At 41.7% G+C, this 27472-nt stretch overlaps 1 protein-coding gene across 1 annotated transcript in view; it reads left to right on the top strand.

Annotated features, from left to right (window-relative positions):
- LOC147141114 (uncharacterized) overlaps nt 1-24364 on the top strand; it is a 34996-nt gene extending 10632 nt beyond the window's left edge. Inside the window, exon 2 of the mRNA XM_086042352.1 lies at nt 24263-24364. Coding sequence (XP_085898478.1) covers nt 24263-24339 — 77 coding nt within the window. The 3' untranslated portion in view covers nt 24340-24364. The remainder of the gene's footprint in view (nt 1-24262) is intronic.
- Nucleotides 24365-27472: the final 3108 nt, after the last annotated feature.

Here is a 27472-nt window from a genome sequence, read left to right as displayed (position 1 = left end):
GAGCAATCAAGTTTCCGGCCTTTTTTTGCAAGCATACACCTTTAGTAAATCAGTTACTGAGGCACGGCACAGTTGGTTTCGACAGTAATTTTTTTTTTCCATTTAGCGACAACTGCTTCATCATTTTTTTTTATTTTTCATGTTTAATACTGACATTTTAAAGAAATGTATTGTCTTAGAAACAAAACTACTACTATTACTACCACTTTCAGTCAGCAGTTAGCATTAGCCAAGTGTTTATGGTCAGAGGCATTAACATTAAATGTTTGTGTTTTTGTGTGCTAGTTAGTGGGTAGGTCAAATTTAAAATATTTTTTAGAAGTAGGCAATATTATTTACACATGCCAAGTTTTATTTCATGGATGCTCTGATGAATACCATTCTATTACGCAACATTTGTTGGAGTTGCTTAATACCTGATTACTGTTAATATTTTTGATGGTTGGATGGCTACTACTAATGCTAATTGTTCTATATTATCGGTCTCATGTAGGTAGTTATTTAGCTGATCAGAGGGACATCAACAATTACACAAAGCTGTCTTTCGATTTTATGCCTGAACTAGCCTTACTGAAAGTTGCCAATTGGCTACGTTATTTAATGTATTGTTGGGCTCGCTAACTGCGTGTTAGCTAAGTAACTGCTTCATCATTTGAACTATTTGTCATTGTTTACTAGTACTGCTGACATTTTATGTTATTTTTTCTTAGAAACAACCCAATTAACTACAATTAATGCCGCTCTTAGGAGGGATTTAGTATTAGCCTACCCTAAGAAGTATTAATGGCCAGTTTGTTATTCCACTTGTGTGGTTGTTTGTGTGTTAATCTTAAAAAAATGTTTACGTGTCGACCAATATATTAACATATGCCAGTTGTGTTTTTATTGTATGCCTGTACTAGCCTGAGTGACGAAGAGTAATTGTGTAATACTGGCCAAATATTTTTACTTGCTATGCTAAGTGTTTGTGCTTGATATTTGATTAGACCTCGAGTTTGTATTGAAGTAGACTTTAAATGAATAAAGTTGCAATTTTGTAATGTTAATTTAGAAAAGGAGGCAGAGTACTTGTTTGGACCTCAGCCATGAACGATGTACCGGTAGGTTTGCTTGACGTGTCCTAATCTAGTTTAGATTCTGCTGTGTAATATTGGTTGAAATCTAAACCAACACTCATAAAATAGACATTCTACTGCTCAGTATTTGACAAGACATTGATCCAGTGACTAAAAGCAGGAATATCTTTAATGAATGGGTTTCATGTGACTCAGAGGTCTGCAGCACCACTGTCACGCTTTTATTGGATGTGAAGAAACACTGATTAATCCGAGCACCTTATGAAGCACCCGTCTTGGCTCGTCCAAATGGGGATTGATAAATTGCAAGCTTCTTTCTTGAGACATTTTCAGACATCCGCAAACCAACGCATCCCAAATTTCAGCAGTGTTTAATCCTCGAAAAACCACACCTGACATCTCACATTTACGTCACACGTGTATTCTCAGGAGTCAAACAGATTTCCCCCCCCCCATGACAGATGCATGCCAGATAGGCGGGCTTGACATACTCCACATTCTCAAGAAGACAAAAAAGTCGGGTGTGTGATTAGCTCGGATAGTTTCATTCATTATCTCACTGGATTGACTCTTGAGCACAGGTCAGCGGAGATGAGTTGTAAACAGAGCCTTGGAATGAGGGCCTATAGGTCTCTGCTTGGCCCTGAAGTGCCTTTTCCACACATTGAAGCTTTGCCACATTCAATGTGTGACCCTGTCCTTTGCAGCAGAATGTCCTCCATTGTGCTGTGGAACAAAGACGCTCTCTCTCGCAGTGACGGGCAGCTTATATTTTTTTGTGTGTGTTTTGAATGTGGAGGGGTCAGGGTGGGGCTGTTTGGCTTATTTCTTATGAAAGATTTAGAGTAGTTGTATCACCAAGTCCGATCACAAGCCCTTCCTAGTTAAATGTAGGTAAAAATTGTACAACTCTTAAGAGCAAATAGTAGTGGCTTGTCTGTTCTCAGTCATATTCTAACGGTGTTAATGGACGCATGTATTAGCTTTATAAGTTTTTAATTCAACTGAGAGTCTCTGTAGTCTTTTCTTCTTTTCATTACTTGTTCCGACTGTGCATGATTGAGGGCTCCTTTAGCACTTTGATACATTAAAGATTCTTTGACAATTTTCCAAATTAAAGACCACAAACGAGAGTACAATTCAGTTTGGTTCCCAAACAGTAAATACTGATGTGGCTTGTGTTCCCACCGTGTGCAGTCAGAAGTGGCATTTGACTAAATAAATCATCCAATGACTCAATTTTGGTTTTGTTGTTATTTTTAATTGGCAGGATGGTGGATCATGGAGTTAGTGCGTCTGCCTCTCCGTTGTCTCTGTGTTCTAATTTCAGTTTTGGCCCTACTTTGTGGGGTTTGCATGTTAAATGATTCATCAATATAAAAAATATAGATTATTTTGACTTTTAATTGTCGATTAATCGGTGCATCTCTACTGCAATAATATTAGTTGTTTTCCGCAGAGGATAAAGAATATGCCGTTATTCTTGTGAGTATTGTTTTATGTTCTGTCTGCATGTTTTAGTACCGCTTGATTTCAAATATCAGTTGTTTAAAGGTTTATAAATTACTGTGACATTGATGTGGATGGCATTATTACGGCGGCCTTTTCATAAGACAAATACACAACACATAATTCTCTTTGATTTATGTTTACTTTTAGTAGTTTAGAACTGTTTCAATGCCAGTGTTTTATTGAGTAGATAGAATAACATATCTTGGAAAATCTGGAGGTCTGTTTGCATGTAGTGTAGCTCAACATCACATAGCATAAACTAGTGATGGGAAAATGAAGCTTCAAATTTGCTTCATGAACCTGTTGTATTTGTTGACTCCTCTCAATGGCACTGTTGCTTTAAATAAAGTATTTGAAATGCCAAGTCATTGTGCTTTCAGCCCAATGTTGAACAGAGTGCCATCTAGAAGAGTAAAAAAATACAACAACTGGTTCATGAAGCAAATTTGAAGCTTCGTTTTAATTGCATACATTGAGTAACCCCCAGGATGCTCAATAAAATTTTGATTCCCCCCCTTTTTTTTTCAAAGTGTGCATCATCATCCTATGTCGGTTGGAAGTGCTCATGTTTCCTGCCAGTGGGGTAGGGCTGGAAACAGATGGCCAGTGACTACCGAGGAAGGGGTTTTTGGATCGCAGCGAGCGAGCAACAGATGGAAAGTCGCATATGCCTCCAAGTCCCTTCATCCTGCCAGCAGTCCCGTGACAAGCTGTGGGAAGATTCTGCCCAGGTTGGGGAGGATAGGACAGAGAATGAAGTCTCCATAGAATAGACCTGGTTATCCGAGGCCATTTTGTCTGTGGAAATCTAACATGGGATGTAGAGGTAAAATGAGTAAAAGTCAAGCCAGCCGCCACAGCAATTGCTCATACTATGCATTAAGGTAACACGGCGCCAATGCGCTGCGAGGGCAACCTTCCAAATAAAAGCTGACCAAATAATACATGGACATCAGTCCCTTATTAGGCTTTTATTTTGAAGTTGGCCCTCGCAGCACTTGGCGGCGTGTTACTGTGATGCTGTCAGACCCGACCACGGGTATGCGTATTTAAAGTTAGTTGCCTTTTTAAAGCGGACTTATTTAAAGGACCTGGATACCCTTCCGTCCTTGTCCCTCCGTACTCATTCATAAAAATAATCATCCTCCGACCCTGTCCGTCCTCGTCCTTCCTTACATTCCGTCGCTTCCGTCCTTACACGCGGTGAAAAGCATTGTGCAGGCAGTTAATTAAGGCGGCTTTGTGGTATTGCAAAGGCGAACAGTTGTCTTGCTTTTTAAAAGACCCCAACATAACACTTAAGTCGGTACTTGACACGGTTAGGGACGAATAGAGGGACGGACGAAAACCCACTTCCGTCCTTGCTCAGTCCATCCTTTTTAAATGACGTATTGTCCTCCGTCCACAATATGCCGGACGGGCAGACCGTTCCGCCCCTGGGACGGAATGCCCATCTCTTTATATAATGTTATAAAAGTTATAAAAAGAAGGCATTTTTTTCCTTTATTTAGATTTTTTTTTAAGTTTATATTATTTATTTATAAGGCAACACATTTATTTTTTGTTTAGTTTGAGTTAAAAAAAAAAGACAATGTCTAAGAATCAAAGAAAAGAAAGTTCAAATTACGGAAACGAAATACAATGATTTGCATGTAATAATCAGTTGTGTTACATTCTACTTTTGGAGAATCATCAACGCGTATGAATGAGGGGACACTAATGTGATGACAAAAAGTTTTGTGGATACACAAGATTTAAAAAAAAGTTGGGAACCTCTGCCGTAATGCATTTTATGAAAAATTGTGGCGGCAGGCCTGACTGTTTGATGATAACTAACAATAGGCAGTACAATTAATTACATATAAATGAAATACCTTCAAAATGTGAGTAACTTGACTTTAAACTATTAGTTTTATTGTACAACCACGCTTCTCAAAGAGAGTTTGTGGCAGAGAATCAACATATTTGTGCAACAGTATTTGGAGAAGCAGTGATCTGGTTTTGGCTGCCCTCTTTTCTTTGACAATGTGTGGACTTTTTCTCCATTGGAAAAAAAAAAACAAAAAAAAGCGGCTGATAGAGAAAATGTGACCTGTTTATGCGCATGCTGGCTATAAGTGAGAAGCCAGAAGAAGTGTGTCAGTGAGAGCATGCAGACTATTTAAAGGATGCGGGCCTGTGGAAATTCAATGTAATTCCTTAATAGCTTAGGGACAAGTCACATTTTTTTCTTTTCTCTCTTCAAGGGCGTCTGTGAGTTTTAGTCGCTTCGTTCAGCTTGTTGTTCTGCACTGTTTGTTTTTTTTTGTCAGGGTTAGTGTTAAACAGGAGTCTTATCACTGAGGTCCTACATTCCTTTTGGCAGTGTCATTGTTTGGAGGGTGTTCTGACATGCTTTTGTCGCCTTCTGTTTGCTACCTCAGAGAACAAGCCAGCTGCTTTAGTGATTTTTTTTTTTTTTCAAGATCACTTTTTTCCAGGCTCCATTAGATTAAATGTTCGAACTGAGATATTTTGGTCACATTTCTTTTGTTGATTCCGAAGAGGGTTTGTTTGATTCTCTGGGAATCAGTGGAGAGGAAGTGTAACGGGCCCCCCATTGCTGTTTATACCCCCCCCCCCCCCCCGTTTCCTGCTCGGACTTAATGGAATAACCTAAAGTTGTTCCACAGCTGAATCCCACTGGCCTTGACCCAGGCGTCGTATCATGCTGGTGGAGCTATGTGAACTGTATGTTCTACAGCCCCTCAAGGACAACCGTCGCTCTTCCGCCTTAGTTGGAACATCTGATAGTTTGGAACGTCAGCCGGGAGATTTACATTCTCTGGTACGCAGTGGCTGAATGTTTAGCCGTATGTGGCTTTTCCACCAATAAACCATATTAAGCGGTGTACACATGTGTTGCTGACTTTAAACATCTTAACTGTTTTAACTTGCTTTGTTCGACAAACGGCAAGGAAAAAAAAATGGGCATCCTATGTGTTACTAGTGTGTCGTGTACTCAAGATGACTAACTCTACTCACCACACACACGCATAACCATATCTAACTGACAATTATGAGTCTACTCCCTAAAACCAGATGTCTGTCGTAGTACCAAGTCTTACCTGTAGAGGCAGCATAGTGCCAGAGGGCATCCATACTGCCAGAAAATACAAAGAAACTGTTTCTCAAGATCCGATTGTGGTAGATGGTAGTTATGATAGATATAACTCGTCATGTACGGTCTTCCTAAGTATGTACTCGAGAACGTACTTCCTAAAAACACAAGTCTCTTTGCAAATTGGAACACCTGGGTGCTTGCTAGCTTCGCCCCTGACTCTGACGTGTTTCCGTGATAGAAGAATGAAATCATCTTGGGATATTTTCATAGCCAAGTCTTCACAAGTATCCAACCGATGCAGCCTTGGTTTAAGATAGCAGACAAGAAAAACATCTGGGTATTCCGTGCTGTCTTGGTTTATTCGTACTTTCAATTGGAACAGTTTCTTGGGCCGCGACTGATGACATTTAATGAGATAGATGGCAAGGACGTAAGAACAGACAAGAATGCCAATTAAGGCTCTACACTGACACCAATTTGGTTGTCCAGGCAACCTAATTTCACAATGGTACACCTAAAAAAACCACAAGAGGTTGCACTGAAGCAACCAGCCTTTTTTTAGCCATCTCTGGGGGGCGGCCATTTTGTCTTCTGCCGACTGAAAATGACATCACAACTGCTCACAACGACCAATCACGGCTGACCTGCTTTCTGAATCTGAGCCGCGATTGGTGATGTCATTTTCAGTCGATAGAAGACAAAATGGCTGCCCCCAGACATGGCTAATAACGAGTGGATTAACACTTATTCCACAAATGCAATATTTATCAGAATACCCTGTTTCAACTAGGCATGCATAGTACATATTCTTGAAAAAAAAATCTTTGCGTTGACTTCCTCGTTAAGGCCCGATATGTTCCAATGTCTTAAGCAACACTCTGACACAGAGCACTTAGAGCTCCAATACGTTTGACTAAATTAGCTGTCTTGTGGAATTGTGATTCAATTAAAGAACTTTATGATGATCAGATTGTTAGTTAATCATTGACCAGTCAATATCACCTTAAAAGATAGCCAGTATTTTTGTTTAAAGGAGTGAACCTATAAAACTGCGGTGTTGAATACTGGTGTAGAAAATTGGTGCTAGCAGACCCAAGAAAAAAAGCTGGGTGCACAAGTACAAGTGCTAAAAGTTAGTCTAGAGCCCTGCAAATTGAGAAACGGCCAGAAGAAAGAGTACGAGTGAGAAAAGAAATACAAGAAGCCTTGCTAATGTTTTTTTTTTTTTTATCATAAATATTGAATACTCTGTTTTGCAAGCTGATCGGTGAGGAGAAATCAATTGACAGGATCTTCGCTCACGATAATCTTTTAGAGGGAACTGACAAATGGGCCTTTGCTGAAATTGATGGTAAGAGAGAAAAATAAAGAAGAAATGTGTACCCTGCTTTAAACTTAGGAGATACTGTGCACACATTTTCCCATAGTCTGCCTTACATGAATAGGAAAATGACTAATTGTCAGTATTTCATACAATACATAACTCCTAAAAACAACATGTTTGGAGATCGGTCCCGTGCTGATAAACTCAAGCCTCTGGCGGAAAGGTTGAAGAGTCAGCCGAAATGTTGAAAGGCCACAAAATGCCAGCACCCCAGCGGCCATTAGATAGCACATAGCTCTCTACTTTGCAGTAATGTTGCAAAGATTTTGGAAGCATTGGTTATTTACAGAGCAACATTTGTTCATGTTGAGACTGATCGGTCCTCCGGGCGAACAGACTTCGCTGTGCCCATTGAGAGCATTGCTCAGGGCTTAGTTCACGCCGTTTCTAATGGCAGCGCTTTTGCATGTACTTCTCCTCACAGAGGAGGACTGTGGCAGGAAAAGTGCGTCGTTCAGAAATCTGACACTATTCTCAAGACGACTGGCTTGTTTTCAGATTTTGGTTTGCCTCATAGGAGGAACTCGAGTAAATACTCCACTGGAAGAATGATGACACCGTACGACACTGTGCCCATTCTGTCACCTAATATTCTGTTGCTGTAATGTCCTGACATACACAGTTTTGAGGTGAAGAACGACGGGCAATGAACTAGTTTTCCCAGCGGTTTAAGAATATGCGGTCATGTGGCGCAAGAATACACACTCAGTTACCGCCATATTTATTGGTTTTCATTTTCTTTTTCTTATCTTTATGGCCTTGAAGGGTTTTTTGTATACACATATTTCCTGTAATTGTGACTCAACTACTGTCTAGCGTTGTTTTGTGTGATAGGCTACTAGGGCCAGGCTGTGCTCATGAGGCAATTCAGTCTCATCTACTTTGCTGTCTAAAGAAGTGCAGCACAAAGTTATCTATGGTAAGTTGACCACTGCTATTGCAGGACTCCTTCAGCCAGCATTCTGTTCAATGCAGTGGACCCCCGCTATTAATGGGAGGTTGGGAGGTAGGGACCGGGCCGGCCTGCAAATAAGGAAAATCCACACGTAACTGCCGCCCTTTGAAATGCATTGGGGAGAAAAATTCTCCCCCCAAAAAACTAATAAACCTAATAAACCTCCACTGGGCGTTTTGCATGAAAAACAAGGGTTGGCTCCCCCAAAAGTCCAAAGACCCTAGCCCCCAAAAATAAACGGAAAAGTATTGAAATGTCCGTCACAATATAAGTAACCATAGCGAGTATATCAAACAGAAAAAAATGCATACAGGTCCTCCATTCTGCCCAACCAAAAAGCTGGACAAGACAGGTTTAAAAAAACTGTGGGTGATGTCATTCCAGAAGGACTCCAGTGATGCCAATGAGGAAAAGTGTGATGATATAGAACAGCAAACTTGTCTCTTTATTGTTGTGCCATTAGCGTTTGAGTGTTTTGTGTTGTAATTTAACAGTAGTGCTACGGAAATAGGTTAAAAGCAACCATTATACTCACATGACTAATGTTAACTAGTCTCTGTGAAGATATTCGCACTACTAAATTGTGGCTTTTCACACATTTGGCATGAAGAAACTCCGGCCCCACAAAAAGTGCCTTTTGTTCTGTCAGGATCTGGCACACATTCGGGCTTTGGCCAAATACAAATTGGCCGCTAATGTGGGCCCGAGCTCATTCAAAGCCACATTCTGTCTCTTTACTCCATACAACCCATCTTCCTGTGGTCTCTCCCCATGCCAGTAAATAGAAGCCTACTTTCGAGTGCTCGGGCACGACTACTTTGAAAAGAAAATCCTTTTGGCCGTCACGCTGGGCTTGAAATCTCACTTTTTTTCCATATCGGGAGAGACGTGGGGTCACTGAGCGAAAAGCCCTCGCGTGGGAAGCCCGCGGGACCTGTCCTCGTATATGAAACGAGGATTCCATGTGGAGAGGCGTGGAAGTGGAGGGGGTTTGAAGCTCCGCTGATGCAGATCTGCCTGGTGGACGGGTAGGCAGGGTGTTATGTAACACAAGTAGGTGGCGAGAGTAAGCTCTGTGTGGTGAGTGTGCGTGTGTGGGGGTGTGCGTGTGCGTGATCGTGTGTCCCCACTCGTAGGCCTCTGCCTCTGACCTGGATTGGTGTCTTGTGAGTGTACACCCCCCAGGAGATTCATGCAATGAGAGCTCCATTTAAGGGTGGGGGGTTGGGATGCTGCATTGATCTTGTGGCGAAAGACAGTCAAGAGTCTGTTGGCGGTTGAGAAATACTTTCGTTTACTTTTCTTCTATTTTCTTTGCTTCCGCGGAAATGTGTCCCCCAAATTGAATCTGAACTGTCTGCCTTTTGAATCCATTCAGATTTCATGTAGTAGAAGGAGATCAGATCTCATTGATTTTTGTTTCCTGATGAAAGAACCAAACAAGCCTTTCCAGTTACTTATCCTTAAAAGTACCAGTATATGCTTTCAGCATTTCTAATAGTACAAATATGCGGTAATTGTTTTTTTTTTCTTATGTTGCAGTTTATATTCCTTAAACAAACCACGGTTTTGAAAGCAGCACCAGACAAACAAAGACAAAATTGGCAAGTTGATAGTAGCCCCATAAATCTCACATTGACTTTTTACAAAGACCACATTTTGGTGTTTAACAACAACAGCATCATTATCTTCTGTTATATCATCATTTTTTTGCGCTTGCTAATCACTAGCTTAGTGATGTTGAAAAACATATTACTGAGTTAATTATGATGTGCTTGATACCCATGCTGATTCTAATTTCAACCGATTTTGTGTTGTTGTTGATTGTGAGAGACCACACAAGAGGGGGAAATAAAATCACCAAGTATGTTCTTACTGCTACTGCTGATTAGTAGAAGAAGAAATAGAAGAAGCTAGGCTAACTTTTAGTTTATCCAGCAAGATACATACAGGGTAAAAGTTTAGAGACACAAGATGGGCCTTCGCTGACTTTGACGACGATGGAAGGGAGGGAAATGCTCAAACTTGGCCCAATTGTCCTTCTGTGTATACCCCGCAAAGTTTGCGATCTGCAATTTGAACCCAGAACCTCACAACTGTGAGTAAGACCTGCTAACCACTACCTCAGTGAAATTTTCCACCACGCATGTGAGTCATTTTTGTTTTGCTGTCATGTTTTCATTTGTGTATTGTTGCAATGATTATCGAAGGTGTGTGGGCTGCAGGCTTAAAAGCTGCTCTATAGTGATGGGAAATCCTAAATGTGAGACAGTGATGTATTTTGTGACATTTCTGGGCAGGCGTTGATGGAGTCAATAACAAATTACGGCAAGAGCATCCATCCATTTTCGATACCGCTTATCCTGTTCAGGGTCACGAGTGGCTGGAGCCAATCCCTGCTGATTTGGGGCTGACTGGTTGCCAGTCAATCACAGGGCGCTTTTAGGAGACGCACAACTTTTCATGATCACATTCATACCGCTACTGAGTGGGAATTAAAGCCATGTTGCCTGCGCCAAAGTCCGGTGAATGAAATGTTACACCACTCTACGGCAAGAACAGTTTCAAAATGCTGAGTTTATGTACAGTTAAATGTCAATGTTATGGCAGTTCAGAATCAGGATTCCCATGCGTCCCTTTTTTTCTCCATCTGCTTTATAGGTGAACGCAAAGAAAACAGACGTCTGTTTTCAGCTTCCATCAATAGCTAACATTGAGCTGCCGCGCTTTTTTTCAGTTTTTAGGTAGTGTGATGCCCCTGGGCAAGCCACCTGGCTGTGACGGTGCTATGAGTGCTAGTATGGGCTTTGGCCTCTCTCGAACCCTTCAGCAGCTCATTAGTCAATCAGCTGTATTCCATTGTCTTGATTTACTTGGCAATGAAAATAATTTAGATGCTAACATCCAAGTGAGATATTATATTAGTGTTGGGACATTCATGAACAAGTCGTTCCATAGAACAACTCTTTTGGGGCGAACGATGAGAATCAATTTTATCTGTGAGAGAGCCGCTCACGTTTGTATTTTTAAAATTAATTATTATTATTTTTTTTTTAAAACCAATTTGTATCTAGTAACATTGATGCAGTCTGGTTAAAAGTCCTGGAAAATAATTTCAAGATAAAAGTGGGAACCCTGATAATGTATTTTAGTTTAGGAAGAAAGCGAAATATGTTGGAGGTCTACATGGAAAGATTGTCGACTTGGTATTCTCCAATTCCATAGTTTCATTGCTTCTCTTCAATACTCGATAAGGCAAAGGAAGATTTGTCATAAGTTCAACAATGGCTGCTGTAGATGAAAGTGAGACTATCGGCGAAAAATAAAAGCCACTGTGCCTGTGAGAAACGCGCAAGGATTCTTCTATTCATCACTTGATATTTGACATATTTTTGACACATGAGAAAAATGTGAAGCTCCTCGCCATGTGGGGGTGGTCTTCTCCCCCGATGGCATTTTAGTGATGAGTTAATGAATAATTCATTTAATCTGATCTATATTATTCCATCTCATTTACCTTCAAAAGTACTCTGTCAACAAAGGAAATCATTGCGATACCAATGGGATTTTTCAACTAATTAAAAAATTGGATGTCAAACTCTGGAATATAAATCATTGCTGTTAATTAGCTGCTGTATTTGTAGGCATATTTAAAAACATTTTGTGATATTTGAGAATACTGGGTGCGATGGCATTTTTCATGGGATGCTGGAGGTTTTATAACTATGTACTTGTATATTTTTGTGTAAAATTTTACATATACTGACTTTAGTTTCTCTCTTTTTATCCCTCCCACATGAACTCTGCTGCCTGTGCCTCATCTTGATGAATTACCATCGTCACCTCGTCGCTGCAGGTAAGCCTCACAAACACGCGCCTTTATGAACCCTCAGGCAGCGGCCGCATTTTTCTGTCTACAAGCTGTGTAGGTTTTACCATAAGGTTCCCTACACAGCGCAACGGTCCATCTGAGCCGCGGCTTCCTTCTGCTCGCTGCATCCTCGAGCTGACAAGTCTTGACTTCTTGCCCCCTCGCCATCAGTGCTTCTAATATCCAGCTGTTACGCAGTATTACTACCTTAATTGTCCGCGATTCCATGCTCCGTGTGCCAGGGCCATCTGCAGCCAAAAGAAGCAACTTCTACTTTCGGTGTCCTACAGTAGTACCTTGAAGTGCGACCACAGTCCATTCTGTGATGCTGGTCAAACTTTCAAAAACATTTCCCATTGAAATTTATTGTTTGGACTTCGGAATAATCTGAGTCCAAACTGTCACCATCATAAAACCTTTATTCCATGCTCAGGCAGTGTTTTCAAAAATTTTACATTTATAATTGAGGTACAAGAATAACCAAACGTTAACTATTTTAACATTACTCTGTTAGAAACAATCACTCCAGATAACCAAATATTTTTAAGTTTAATACAAATCCATTACCATCAATTAAACAACTTAAAGAGAAAGTCAACCCCAAAAAATTCTTTAGAAGAATATGTTCTATGCAGACCAACTGGTTGAAACATCTTATTAATATTGCATTGTGGAATATGAGTTAAGCAGTAAAATCGACCTGTTTTTGTCCATCTCAGGGGGCGGCCATTTTGTCACTTCTGTTGTCTGAAAATGACATCACAGTTGCTCAGGGCTCAGCTTCAGCTTCTGGCTAGCAGCTAGCCGTTAGCAATAGCAACAAGTGCCCGGCTGGTATTTCAACAACTGTTCCTTGACTTGCTTTTTTTTTCGACCAATCATGGCTCAGCTTCGGAAAACAGGTCAGCCGTGATTGGTCGTTACCTGAGCCCTCAGCAACTGTGATGTCATTTTCAGTCGACAGAAGTGACAAAATGGCCGCCCCGAGATGACTAAAACGGGTGGCTTTTGCTACTTAAGTAACTCATATTCCGCAAACGCAATACTAAATAGAATGCCATTTTTAGACTAGTGACAGCGCATAGAGCATTCTATTGCAAAGAATGTTTTGTGTTGACTTTTTCACGTTTTCAGAAAAAAATAAAAACTTGACTTAGGCCATTATTTTAGGAAGGTGACAATATTGTTATCACTTAATACATATTAAGACATAACTGGATCAAGTCTATCGTCGCTTTTTGTCTTTATTTCATGGTAAAATGTTATTGACTCTACTTTCTCCCTTTCATTCATTCCTACAAGTTGTAAGTTACAACAATATTGTGACACATCCTCATATATGGTTTGCTTCTAAGACATTCATTGGACAATCACTCTATTATGATGCTATCAGTTCGGTATTGCTAGAAAAAAAAAATCACAATGATATCATATTTACAGCCTAACTCCAAATTGTACATCAAGCCAAGGTACCCGACTGTGTTACTATTGCTTTTCCATTTGTGGATTATAATAACAGGGGTAATGATATACATTACAAAGTGCTGTGGAGCGTGGAGAACACACACTTCTTTACAGTTACCGAGGAATATCCCAACTTATGGATGTCATCCTAACAGCCTACCCTCCCTGTCACTTGTAATACAGAGCAATTTGCACAATCGGCCTGCTCGCCTTCTCTCGCTAAGTCAGCCATGTAATAATGAATTTGTAATTGGCCACTGCTACGTTGGCGGATTCCTGTGTAGAATATACTCACATTTGAAAGTCCATACTGTTGCCAGAAAAATGTTTTCAGAGCTCAGTCGTGAGTAATTAATGCATGTGTCATACCTGATGACTGTCAACTGTTTTTCATCGTCGCGCCACGTCAATCCAAACTTTGGAAAAAATGGGTTCACTACAGGCCACTGTTGCCAATAGTCACGTAATTTCCAATTTTGGTTTTTAGTTCTTTCGGCAGCAGCGTTTAGGGGGAAAATTGGCTCATTTACTTTAATACACATCGTAATACGGCTTGTCTGATCAAAGCACAACGTGGCTTAGATTGCTTTTTAGGCACTTTTCGATGTTTTTTCTAACATCAGGTGCTGTATGGGATGCAATTGGCACAAGGAATGAAGGCACATCAACAACATCATCTGCTGATGGGAGGCTTTTGTATTCTGAGCTTTATTCTTTTTTTCCTGTAATGACTGTTGGACTCCATTAAAAAAAAATGGTGCTATGCCACGTGAGCTTGGATCTATAGCTTCATACTTTATGCAGTAGGTAGGATCAGAAACTGGCTATGGTAAATGTTAAGGGACAGAGTTTTGTTTCTGTGGTACCATTGTCTGTCACAAACCTGAAGAAAAAGTATTTAAGTCATAATTACAGTAAGTATTTGTATGCAAAACACTTCTAGTTGATAAGTATATAACAATCAAATGAAGTGTGGCAGTAATGCCTTCGTTTGCTGCGTTACCACATATTATTACGCTGCTGGGCAAATTCGTTCGTTGTGCATTGTTCGTGACTTCTAAACAACATAAGTCTTATTTTATCGAATTGCAGTTGTAAACATGAGTGTCCGACTCATGTTGTTTTCAGGAGGCGGTTCTCATGCAAATGAACCTGTGTTTACACCTCCCCACTCTACTGCTGGACCAACGCAGAGTACAGCGTCTGTTACCATGACAACACTATGTATAAAGAAAAAAGCAAGACAGTACAACATCAATTGCTATTTCATTCATGGAGGCAACACATCGCTGCTTTTGGCGCTCACCAAAACCAGTTGTGATGTCACAATTTCAACAAAATTCCAAATGACTTGCTTCCACACATTTTGGGGACGAGGCTGCTCACAAAAAAATTATATGGTTTTGTAATTTCACACTTGGCTCGGGAGTTGCACCTATTTATAAACAAGCCTTGAAGAAGTCAAATTTTCCATAACATGCGCCTTTTGAATCTTATAAAGGGCCACATTGTGTACAGTTGTCTAATCAGCTGACAAGAAAAACAACCACTTAAGTCATGGTTTCCACTTCGCTGATTAATTTTGTATATAAAATTGTAACACTGTGATTCTTAAACATAACTATTTACTCCATTTGTAGTGGTCATATTTAGAGATCAAAGTGGAATTAAAACTAATGAAATTTGGCTTTCATAAGCCCTATCACGGGTGGTCGACTGGTTAGCACGTCTGCTTCACAGTTCAGAGGTCATGGGTTCGATCCCGGCTCCGGCCTCCCTGTGTGGAGTTTGCATGTTCTCCCCGTGCCTGCGTGGGTTTTCTCCGGGTACTCCTGTTTCCTCCCACATTCCAAAAACATGCTTGGTAGGTTAATTGGACACTCTAAATTGCCCCTCGGTGTGATTGTGGGCGTGGATGTTTGTTTGTCTCTGTGTGCCCTGCGATTGGCTGGCAACCAATTCAGGGTGTCCCTCGCCTACTGCCCGAAGACAGCCGGGATAGGCTCCAGCACGCCCCGCGACCCTTGTGAGGACAAGCGGTATAGATAATGGATGGATGGATGGAAGCCCTATCACTTCTGAAAATGTGAGGTCAGGACATTAAGAGAATCTCCCACTGATAACACAATCGTTCATTTACCCCAAAGTCGATCATAGAAGTAAAGCAAACCTAAAGAAAAATGATATAAACACATTCTCACCACTGTGGTATTCTTCCACACAAGGTCTCAGATTGCATTCCTCCCGTGCCACACAGCAGAACCTTGGCTGCAGCATCCCCTTGAAAGACTTCCAAAACCTTGAGAAAACAGTGCAACTCTTTCCGTGCGAGTTTATGCATCCAGTCATTAGCTTTGAAAGCAGCACTGTGAAATTCGCTGTGATGTGCATTCTTTCTGTCAGACCTTCGTTGGCTCCCGCTCATTCTGCAACTCAGTCAATGCGTCCTTCCCCCCGCCCCGCTCATTCTCTGTTATAGTCTATGTCACGGGTCCTCAATTGGGGGACTCAAGTCGATATTCGCACCCTCTTGGAGGATTTATGGTAGTAAATTTGATCACCACGGTAGTAAATGTATTGAGGATGATTGTACTCTTTTGTATGTGACTGAATACAACGTCGTGTTTGTAGACACAATCGTGATTGCGAATCCGCTGCTAAACGCGTAGCAGAAATGCACTGAGAGACGAGCATCCAGTCTTTGCATTGGCTGGCACTTCATAGGAGGAGGGGGAAGATGACTAAGCCACCGGATGTGTAGTCAGGAAGCAGTCATCACTCTCCTCCTAATCTCTCTGCTCATCCCGCCGTTTTCTACCATCTGGAGAGGATGCCAAGGTCTGGCCCGGAGAGAATGCAACTCTCAGGCTTGGAGGAGTGCCAGGCTCGGGCAAGGGGAGGAAAATCCTGGAGGAAAAAGGGCCCTTTTTGCAGTTCGCACTTGTCTGTCCAGTGACCCGGAACAGTGAGGTTGGACGTGGGCCGCAGTGCTGACGTAGGTCACCCCTGCCTGCCTCTCAACAAGACAACCTCCAGCTCATTTGGCACCCAAAACATGGCCATGAGAACAAATCTCCTGAACCTGGATTAGTCACCGGCTGAAGGGAAGCATCAGTTAAGATGCCTTGCAAACAACCAAAGTTGTTTATTTTGTTTGGAAATTAGTGTAAAGGCCCTTTTCCACTGCATATCTCTTCACACTATTGGTGCTTTTAACCTTGCCTAAACCAGGCATTATGTATAAAGATGGGGGTAACATGTTAATAATTCTGTTGATTGTCTAAAGGCAAATAAGACAAAATAGAATGCACTCCTCAAGATGTTGATTCAGGATGAACAATATAGCAGCCCGCCGGTATCGCACACGGTGCTGCTCTAATTTACTCAACTCAACTTTATATAAATAAAGAGCACTTTAAAAACAATCACAGTGGCATACAAAGGGCGGTACATAGTCAAAATTAGATATATAAAAACAAAGACAGTTAAAACGATAAATTAATAACTAAAACCGTAAACACAATGAAACACTCAAACAATTCTGAGTCACATGCTGAGTCATAAATCAAAGAATAGTCCAAAGTATTCCAAAGTGAAACGGAAAACGCTCGATCCCCTCTGAGGCTCTAGTCCTCGGCACAGCCAGTCGCATCTGGTCCGCTCACCTGAAACACCAGATAAGTACGTAGAAGTGGAGAAGCGCAGAGAGGTAAAATGTGGCGAGATCATTAAAAAAATTAAAGACAAATAAAAAAATAAATCTTGAAATCAATTTTAAAATATAAAAGGGAGACAGTGAAGGGAGGCCAGAATTGGAGTTATGTGGTCCCCCTTCGAGTTCCAGCTAGGAGGCGAGCGGCAGCATTTTGGACCAACTGTAGATGCGTGAGGGAGGACTGGCTGACTCCAAAACAAAGTTCATTACACTAGTAATCCATCTGAGATGCAACAAAGGCATGGGTTACTATTTCTTGTTTATGATCAAAAGTTTAATTTTAAGTCAGACAAAAATACTACTAATTAATCTCTATTATTAAATTAGAGCCATTGCTAGTATTGTACATAGTCAGCAAAGTGTGAACCACTGCTGGTCTTTCTTTGGTTGAGCATATTCATCCCTGAAACTTTTAAGGCTACACAGCTAGCGTTACCTGCTCTGGATGCTTCTGTGGTCCATTTTTTATTGATGACCACTGAGGTCAACAGGGGAGTAGGAAAAATAGCAGCTTGTTGTCACTGTGACATTTGAGGATCCGCGGATGGATATAACAAAAGAACCCACATGCTAACGTTGCTGTACCTCGTTTCTGTGTCTTTTTACTGTATTTGAGTAGGCCGATTTTCTTAATACCTACTATGGCCAAAAGACAGAGGTTAAATATAGGAGGCACTCGTCATTAGAGGATACATGACCAGAATTGACAAATGTAAACACACACGCTGACATTAGCATACCCAGTTGTAGCACTATAGCTGTGGACACTGAAGTAATTATACTTCAAAATCTCCACTTCGCCATAGCTTCCCTTAGTCTCCTCTTTAATAAAATGTGTCTTCTAACCCTGGGGGAGAAGTAATCACAGGAGACCTTTGTCCAAACCATGTGGTTTAAGCAGTTTTCTCGCTGTAAAATTTGAAGTCTAAAACTTCGGCTGAGCCGATATAGTGCAGTGTCATAAGCCTCATAAAATCAAATTTAAAGCCCTTAGGGTAAATTTCCCATCCAAGATTTCTGTTACATTCTACTTATGCTCTTCTTGTGAGAGTACTAAACTAGATGTTGCCCTCTTTTCTCCAAGTAATTGATCGCACACGTTTTCTTAATACCTGGCTCTGAAAATAATGAGCCCAAAGACGCACTGAGCCGGACACGTGCTCGCTCTGCACTTTGTGTTGCCTGACACCGGCACACTCTTTATCAACAAGGCTATTCTCGGCGCTCATAATGGCGAGGGAAGCAGATTCTGTTTAGCTTTGACCCTCTTGTCGTTTTGATTCAATACCGTTTTGGTAATTGGTGCTATGAGGAGAAGGTAGGAAGCGAAACTTCTCTCCATGACAAGCTTGGTTTTGTGCCGATACATTAGCCCTTGGGGGGAAAAAATGTTAGTGTGCTTCTGGTAAAACAGAGGCTGCATGGGCAAATCATTTTAGGTCACCACTCAGTCAGGTTCTCCTGCCAATACGTCTGATTATCTTCTTGCTAGTGGCTTGGCTTTCACCTCAGATGACTGCATAGTGTAGCTACAAAGTCCTTTAGGAAAAATTGCCAAATGTTTTTTTCCCCCAAATCACTTCACGATGACAAGCTCATCCCCACTTGGATGTATTTTCCCCTGCAGTGATGTGGGTCATAGTCAACTGCTGCGTGATTGACAGCTCATCGAGACCGCTTTATTTGGCCCCTGACTTTTTAGTTCGTCCATACCACATTTAAAGGCAGACAAACAATGTTAATCAAACAAGAAGCATGCAGCAAGAACCCATAGCAAGCGTGTCTGAGTGACATAGCAAATACACGGTTAGCAAAGTCTGCAGTAAAAGATGAGCCAAGAGCTTCTGGGTAAGACGACATTGAGGGACTTCGAACAAACCCATGTCGGATCAAGTGTCGGCGGGATTAGTGAAAAAATGAGATTTCCACGGGGCCAAGCAAGCCGCGTTTTTGGGACATAGGGTGTGTGGGGGTTGGTGATAGTTGGGCGAAGACTGTGGCTCTCTGATTTAACCCTATAACTGTTAATATATGTGTATATTCTGTATGTGTATGTGATATGTGATTGGAACACCCATCCTCTGAACGTAGAGTAAGATCTACTAACCGCCCTGACCACGGTGCCGCCCCATTTTCAACATACGTCAGTTAAAATAATCAAGGTCAAACTGTGGCTATCGTCATTTTTTCCAGAGCATCCATCTTGAGAACTCTAGTCCCTTTTTGAGCTCCCACTGTTCAACACCAATCAATAGGAGGGGCGGGGAGATGGTGGGCGGGACTTTGCGAATGTGCAAAGTTGTGTCATCATTTTTGTGGTGTTTTTTTTGTCAGTGTGGGTCTGACTGCTTTGCTGTTTCTGCAGATTTATCTTTGTCATTCAAACAGACTAGTTAGCGTTGCTGTTGTATCCCATTTTTTTCCCCCATTGCACCTAGGTTTGAGCCCAATTAATTTTTCTGGGCCGCCAGAAAACATGACAAAGAAGCTTAGCAATTATGTTGATCTGTATTGCTATTCAAGCTAGCTAAAATTGGACATTTTTGAAAATAATACCCTTACATGAAGACTTCTTTTGTTGTTGTTGTTTGTTGTTCTTGCCCAAAAGTCAGCTACCCGTGAAAGGCTAAGCGGTAGAAAATTGATAGATGGACATATTCAATTGCACCTGTTTTTACGCTGAGCACTTACTACTTTCTCTTACCAAATTGTCGGATTACGCTGGGGGCGAATCAACTCCATGCTGAAACGCCCAAATGGGCGCAACACTGCCCTAAAGACGCAAGACTAGACTAGCGCTGGCACGAAAATGAAGTTGCGTCCATTTTTATGCAGAGCGCACAGGCGCCAGTCTACCAAAATAGGGCCAGATGCCTCTCTCAGTATGGCTTCAGAGAGGAAATGACAAATTAGCTTTACTTTCATTTGGTATAGACTGGAAAATGTGTGCCCATTCCGTCCATGCATTTCCTACCAGTTCCACTCAGAGTAATAAATGCCTGGCGGGCCGGGCCGCCTTGGAGTATGATCCAATATGTTTACGTATTGTTTGGTTGGTGTTGTGGGGAAAAACAGCAAAGGAGTTTGTCCTGCCTTAATATATCATCGGTGTCTCGCTGTAAGAAGCGAGGTTTTATCTTCTTCCGCCCTCCCACTCTCCCCCTCCATTTCTCCATCCCTCCATCCCTCCCCGGCTCTCCTTTCACTGGCGCTTGGCGAGGGTGAACGTGGGCGGCTGCGCCCGAGCATGACAGCAGCGCTCCCGTTGCGTTAACAGACGAGGAATAAAGCAACACAACATCCATGGAAACACGGGCAGGCTGGATTGAGATGTTCCTTTTGTAGTTTCTGGGCATGTGTAGTGGTTGAGTTTAGTGATCTATTAAAAAAAAAAAAAAAGGTTTGTCTTTCACGTTCCCGTCCAGCAAAGTCTTTGTTTCCACGCTGCCGTGCCTTTTCTTCAGTCGCCCTGCCCTCCCGCTGTGATTCGTTCAGCGAGGGGCTCGGCAGTGGTGAGACTGGTGAGCAGCATCTAGCCGCTCACGCTCACATTTGTGCGCCGTGTGCTTGGTAGTGTGCGTCACGCCCCCTTCCTTTGACAGACGGCCGGGCGCTGATGGATGCAACAGCAGCTGTGCCCAAGTAAATGCCGCTTTCCTTTCTTGTCAGCCAAACAATAGGCTTGGTATCCAGAATCTCCCACCTTGCTGTATTTTTCACTTCTCGTCCAATTCGGGGCTCCACTCCTCTGAGCCTCGTTGTTCTTCTCCATACATCACTGGCCTGGAAGCAGGAGTTCAGAACACCTTCATAGAATAATAAAACAGTTGATTATGAATTTGTCAAATTGTGTGGTGGAACTGATCGATCATATATCAATATATTTACAGAGGTTGAGCTTTCATTTTAGTTCATTATGGGAATGTAGTCAGATTCTAGTCCCTAACATGAAAATGTTGTTGGCATATGTAAAACACAATATTTGATGATATAGTCACATTTTACAGTGAGTGCCAGTTTTAGAGGTGCAATATATGAAAGCCTACTAGAACATCAAACCTGATTTGGGTTATGCAGAAGTACTTTAAATGGTGACAGGGTTGAGCTGGGTCCCATTTAACATGAGTTTGAATGTGATACATTCTGAACACAGCCACATCCCAGTTATGAGAGCTATTTTTTTACTTCTCCCAAAAAGTAAAAAAAAAAAAAAAAAATCAATTGAGTTCCATAGCTTTCCACTGTAATGGTAGAAAATGTTTTGAAGTGATATTGGTCACATTTTTTTTACGTGACGAAAACCTGGCATTCAAACAGGGGTGTGTAGACTTTTTTTATCCACTGTAGATAGATTGCAATGTGGCTGATGAGTGCAGTTACTAATGCAAGCTATCGGACATGGATGCTCCTGCACTTAGTGGCAAATAACGGTAAATGATAGCTTGAGTGCTCCTCTAAAACGCTGCGTGCTTGTGTCAGAGCGTCGGTGGCACTTTTCTTCCCAACAAATGTGTGACTGGCACAGTGTGACAGTGTTCGGAAAGATCTCCCCATATTAACAGTGAAGGTACTGGCTTTGTGTGATCGTTCCTCTTGCATCTTGACGCCTCGCTGTAATTGGGACCCTCTTGTCAGAGCTCACTATGTGCGTGTCCTACTTCTGCACTTTTATTTACCCGTCAAGCGATGCACTTTTGAGCGCTCCCCTAAAATCACACTGGAAGCCATTTGTCTCGACGCATCAAACGGGCACGCGAGGGCTTCGCGGTGGGTTGCCTCGGCAACCGCTCTGAACGGTCCGGGCGAGTAGGTGTGGAGTCGACAGGGGCTTTGTGGGCCGCCTGCGAGCGGAGGCAGCGGATCGGCACGCGGCCTCGTGCTGCTGACCCGCCGACCTCGCTCCATCTGTTGGGAAATGAGGACTGGCCGCAACAATGTGCGACGGGAGCGCACACGTTCCTGTGCTCTTTTGTGCCGAGCCTCCACAGCAGCTTGTGAAAACATCCCAGGCAGGGAGGAAGACACCCTTCCAGGTTAGAGCACCACAAAACAACATCAACTAAATCAATTCCTCCCTCCCTTAGATTTGGGCTAATTAAAGGCTCTGATATGACTATAATGTATCTTTTAAATCTCACATCCTTACATGTGTGCTAGTGCACTGGTTTTCAAACTTTTTAGTAGTAGTACCACCTTTAACAAAAAGCTTTCGAAGCACCACCATAAAGACCAACATTAAAATTGAGTAGCAGTAAAATGTTCATCAAAAGCGAGACATTTTATTCTCAAAAGTGTATTAAATATTTTTGAAAGGAACTGTTTTCTTAGAAGTGGAGATTTTCCAAGAAAAAAAAATCTGCTGTTATTTTAAGGCCATGTAGGGCATTATATTTATTTTTAACCACACACTTGTAAAAATAAATAAATAAATAAGTGTAACTTAGTTTTGGGGCTGGAACTGATTAATTGCATTGCCATTCATTTCCATGGGAAACATTACCTCGATTTATGAACATTTCAAGTTACAAACTGCTCACGGAACCAATTAAGTTGATAACCTGAGGTTCCACTGTTTGTGCTGCTTATCATAATTTAACTTTGTTAGGTAATGACAATCCCTGCTGCTCTGCTTACCTCTTGTCTTTGATGTAGTGTTTCACCTCTCCACGCCCAGATTGCTTGCTCAAAGCTAACACTATAATAATAATAATAATATAATAATGTAACCATATTTAAAAGAAAACATTTTGCAGGCGAATGTCCCTCTCTGCCGGTTCTGAACTCCCCTTTCCATATTTTTCTTCTGACAGCAACAGCATGACAGTCCTCAATTCATTTCTGTCACTGGCCTTATGACTCTCTTTAATCAATCCATCTCTCCATCTCTCCATCTCTCTATCTTGACATCCCTCTATCCCTCTCTCTATCTCTCTCTCTCTATACACACACATTGCAATTTTTGTCGTTCTTCGGGCATGTGTGATTATGTCAGGGTTATGATATGCTGCATTGTCTTAACCAGGTCTTCCGTTGCAATTTTTGTCAGAATTACACTTTGTCCATCAAGCATGTGTGATATCTTGAGATTGTTATCATATGCTGTGATATTAGCCAGCATCCTAAATTTATTTGATTCTTTTGGCATTTTGACTCTTTCTTTTTGCAATTTTTTGTAAGCATAGCACCCCCTCCCCCCTACTTTCATTGTGTGAATTTGTCATGTTTGGACACTTTGCACCAATCATCTTGACCAATGCCGGTTCCACTTTCTCGCTCAAGGACACATCGACACAGTCTCTGAAGGGAGCCAGAGGTCAACCTGCTTCTTAGGTGACTGCCGCTATGCTCCCTGAGCCACATTTTTAACCGATGTGACGGCTTCAACTAGCCGATAAGCCTCACAATCGTCATTTGAAATCCCAGAAAATATCCAGAGAGCCTGCGCTAAGTGGAAATAGAATGTCACCTTTTAAACTGTGTATATACAGATGACGTGAACAGGACCCCTATGCGTAGAACAGGACTCCTATATGCCAAGTGAGCCTCTGTCCACGAGTGAATGGATGCAATGTGTATCCAACACATGCTGACCGCAACACACACACAGTTCACCGCCGTCTGTTCAAAGGCAAATAGATCGAATTTGGATTGTACTTATTCTGCTGGGAAAAACTGCACCGTAGCCTGAAGCGTTCATATATTTGGGGAGTGTTTTTTTTTTTTGGGGGGGGGGGGGTGATTTACATAGAGTAGCAACTGTCTAAACAGCAAACTACGCACATAAATTTGCTGCTTCCCTTCGGCGGTGTGTCGTCTCAGCCATTTTGTTCTTTACATCCGGTGAAAAATGCCGCTGAACAGAGAGATCCCACCGAGGATGCGGAGTGCGTGGGCCACTACCCCACTGATGAGCTTCTTATGTAATATCCGTCTTGCAGCCTCACTCCTCGCGCACACACTGGTGCCAGAAAGTCCATTGCGAGCACAGGCTGTCGTATTTGTTTATTGCTTTCTCGTAAGTACACAAGAAAAGATCAGAACATACAGTATTTGGCAATATTTTTCACATCCTTTAACAGTTTCCATCAATAAAATTGCATTTGCTGTACTTTAAGCATTGTATTAACTGCCCTACTTCATATTGTATTACTCTATGCTATATTTTATTTCATGCATTTGCAGTACCTGGAATGCAAACAAAGAAGAACATCTGCAAATGGCCCCATTCTTGCAATGCAATTCTCCTACACCATCGGTGACCCCCTCTGGTGGTGTTCTCTTACTACAGGCTTGAACTTCCAAGACATTGTGCATTTTTCCCCTTATGATTTAAAACACTTTCCAGGTGTTTTACTAACACGTCTGTGACATACTTTCATCAAAATGCTCCAAGGATAAAAAATGTTAGCATACCCTACACACCCTATTTTTGTCTGGCTGAAAGTAGACCTGTTACCCTGACGACTTGGGTGCAGATCCCTGACTACGGTGAAGTCTGCTTGTCAGCCCTGAGAGGGGGAAACAAAAAGAGCGACGGCAAAGACAAGAGCATTTTAACTCATGGAGTTAGCACTTTGTACGTAGTACACTGTACTGTTTGTATGTGGCACATGGATATACCACCAAACAAATAACCCCGCACCACCACCGTGTTGATACCTTCAAAGAGCAAGTTTATGTTTATGTTGAGTCAGAAGTTAACAGTGTTAGCCAACACTGATCTGTGCGTCCAAAAAAGCTTGATGCAGCTTTGCTTACCTTTTGGTTTTGACATGAAAGTAACACCCATAACTCCAATGTCATCGTGACCGTTGCTTGAAAGTGGGACTGGAGCTTCACCTGGCATAGCTGATCGTGGAGAAGCTCAGCGTGGGGCCGATAACGCTGGTGGACAAATGTTTACTTTTTTTCTGAAATGTCATGGCAATAAACTTAAAAAATGAATATATCTCATAAACCTGCTGTGCTTGACAGAAGTAGACATTTTGAAATCAGGATCAAAAGCACACATTAAGCTGATTACAATTTGCTGTTGACCAATTTTATTATGTAAATTAGCCAGGCTAGGTAAATTCCGCAATATTTGCAGGTTGTTTTGATTTCAAATTTGATGGGTAGACCGACACTTCATCGAGCCAACTTTTTGTGCACGAGTCATTAAAAAGTAAATTTTCCACATCGCCCTTTCAAGAGTGAAACCTACCACATAATTCTGAATTTGCTATGAGTGGGATACAGTACACGGAGTGTCTGTTGTGTTGACCTTGTCTTTATGTGGTACACACGCGCAGGGCTTATGTCTGGATTTGCTCAAATCTACTTTTCGTTTATCGTAGAGAGACGGCGCTCGCCGGTTGGCTAAAGTCAGATTAGCGGTTTGTTTACATTCTGCAGCTGCCCTCTCTGCAGCCGCTGCGTGCGTGCGAGTGCCATTGCGGTTCCCTCGCTATGTGTCAAGTTAGGCAGGCATCCTCATCAGGGTCCATTATAGTACACCGAGGGACATACTGTTGTAGTTATGTTTATAAAACAAATGATTATTTAGGTATTATATGTGCATAATTATGCATTCAAAGTTGTGGGGTCTTTTCATAACAGTTCCCCTGACGTTTTATCCGGTGTTATAATTTCCTTGGCAGTCAAATTGAATGTTGACATATATCGTATACTGTATATATATATATATATATATATATATATATATATCTATATCGCATGTAAATATTTACAATTTATTCAAATGATAAAGAATATGCGTGGGAGTTGCTGAAAAGAGCAATAGAGAATTTTTTGGGGGAATTTGGAGGTTTTGGTAGGTATTGTCACACTACACAATAATATGCAGTACCAGTCAAAAGTTTGGAAACACCTTCAAATTCAAATGGTCAAGAGGTCAATAAATTCAAGCTATTAAACTCTTGTTAATGCACAGCTGTGAACTGAAAGTCGTTCCAGGTAGGGGTGCACGATATTGGAAAAACATCCGATATGGGTTTTGAATATAGCGACATCAATATTATTGTGATATTTAACATGCACCTAAAGAAATAAACGTTTTATCATCATCACCATCATATTACCAATGACTTTGTATGTCTATGAAGTATGAAGCTACGTCATAGTACCACTACAAACTACAACCATGGTAATAAACACAGTTGAGTACCACTGTGATAATTTTCACATTGGACTCAATTAACTTTAGCAGGTGTCCCAATTGTCCATTGAGTGTGAAGGCAGCATTGGAATGCGTATACAGAATGCGGGTGTGCGCGCGTGTGTGATTTGTGCGCTTCTCCAGGCTGTAGATCCATGGCGGTGTGACTCATTGTTGACCCGTAAGGGTTGGTTGATTGCAGAGTGCCGGCCGACCATTTACATGTGAAGAGTGTAATTAACAATCCCTCTCCCACGTTATTTAAAAAAAAAATTGCACAAGTCACAGAGAGAGTTTACTCACGGTCATCTCGCCCGCAGCTCCTCCGCCATCCCAAATCCGCGCTTGTCAAGGAAGTGGGGAGCCGGGGCCAAATCCCGAGAGCAGCCGCTTATCTGTCAAGTGATTTTCCAGCAAACACGCATTTATCTCTTTTACACCACACTACATGGGGAGTTAATGTGCCGTTGGAGAAGCAGGAAATTACCATCCAGATATACAGTCCAGAGTATTACGACCGTCCTGACACATTGCCAGACGCCCAATTATGTGAAGCCCGAAAATTATCATTGACTCAATGATAACTTTTCAACATTGATGGCTTATTACGCTACAATATTAATGTAGTAAAGATTTCATTTTCTGCAACAGTGCCAGTGATCTGTTTTCAGTTTTTATTGATTCTAATCATCCATCACACATTTATGCATTCATTCATTTTCAATAGAGCTTGTCCTCATTCGGGTGGCCGGTGAGCTGGACTCTAGTTCCAGCTGATTTGGCGTGAGATAAGGGGTACACCCCAGTCTGGTCAATTCTAGACAATTTAAAGTGCTCGATGAACCTAACATGCGTGCTTTTGGAAATTGGGAGGAAGCCAGAGTGGCTGAAAAAAACCCCACACACGCACGGAGAGAACATGCAAACCACACTAAAAATTGAAACCTCAAACCTCGGAACTGTGAGGCAGACATGCTACCTGTCATTCACTGAATATGCTCTAAATGTATTTTGCATTTGTAGGTAATCTAACCAGAGTATCGATCATCTAATACCGGACTAGTCGACCTTGGCCACGTGGGCCATGTTGGGTCCATAGTTTGATACAACACACCATGGACTCCTCAAAACTAGCAAAGAGACTACTTTTTGCAGACTCAATACAAAGACTTGCATTTAACTCATTCACTGCCATTGACGAATGTACTTTTACTTACTTATAACCATTCAATCAC

This window comes from Filicampus tigris, chromosome 10 (genome assembly GCF_054856515.1).
Source record: "Filicampus tigris isolate MCC_2025a chromosome 10, RoL_Ftig_1.0, whole genome shotgun sequence".
NCBI lineage: Eukaryota > Metazoa > Chordata > Actinopteri > Syngnathiformes > Syngnathidae > Filicampus > Filicampus tigris.
Note: the sequence above shows the minus strand (reverse complement) of the source record. Positions and strands in the feature narration are given on the sequence as shown.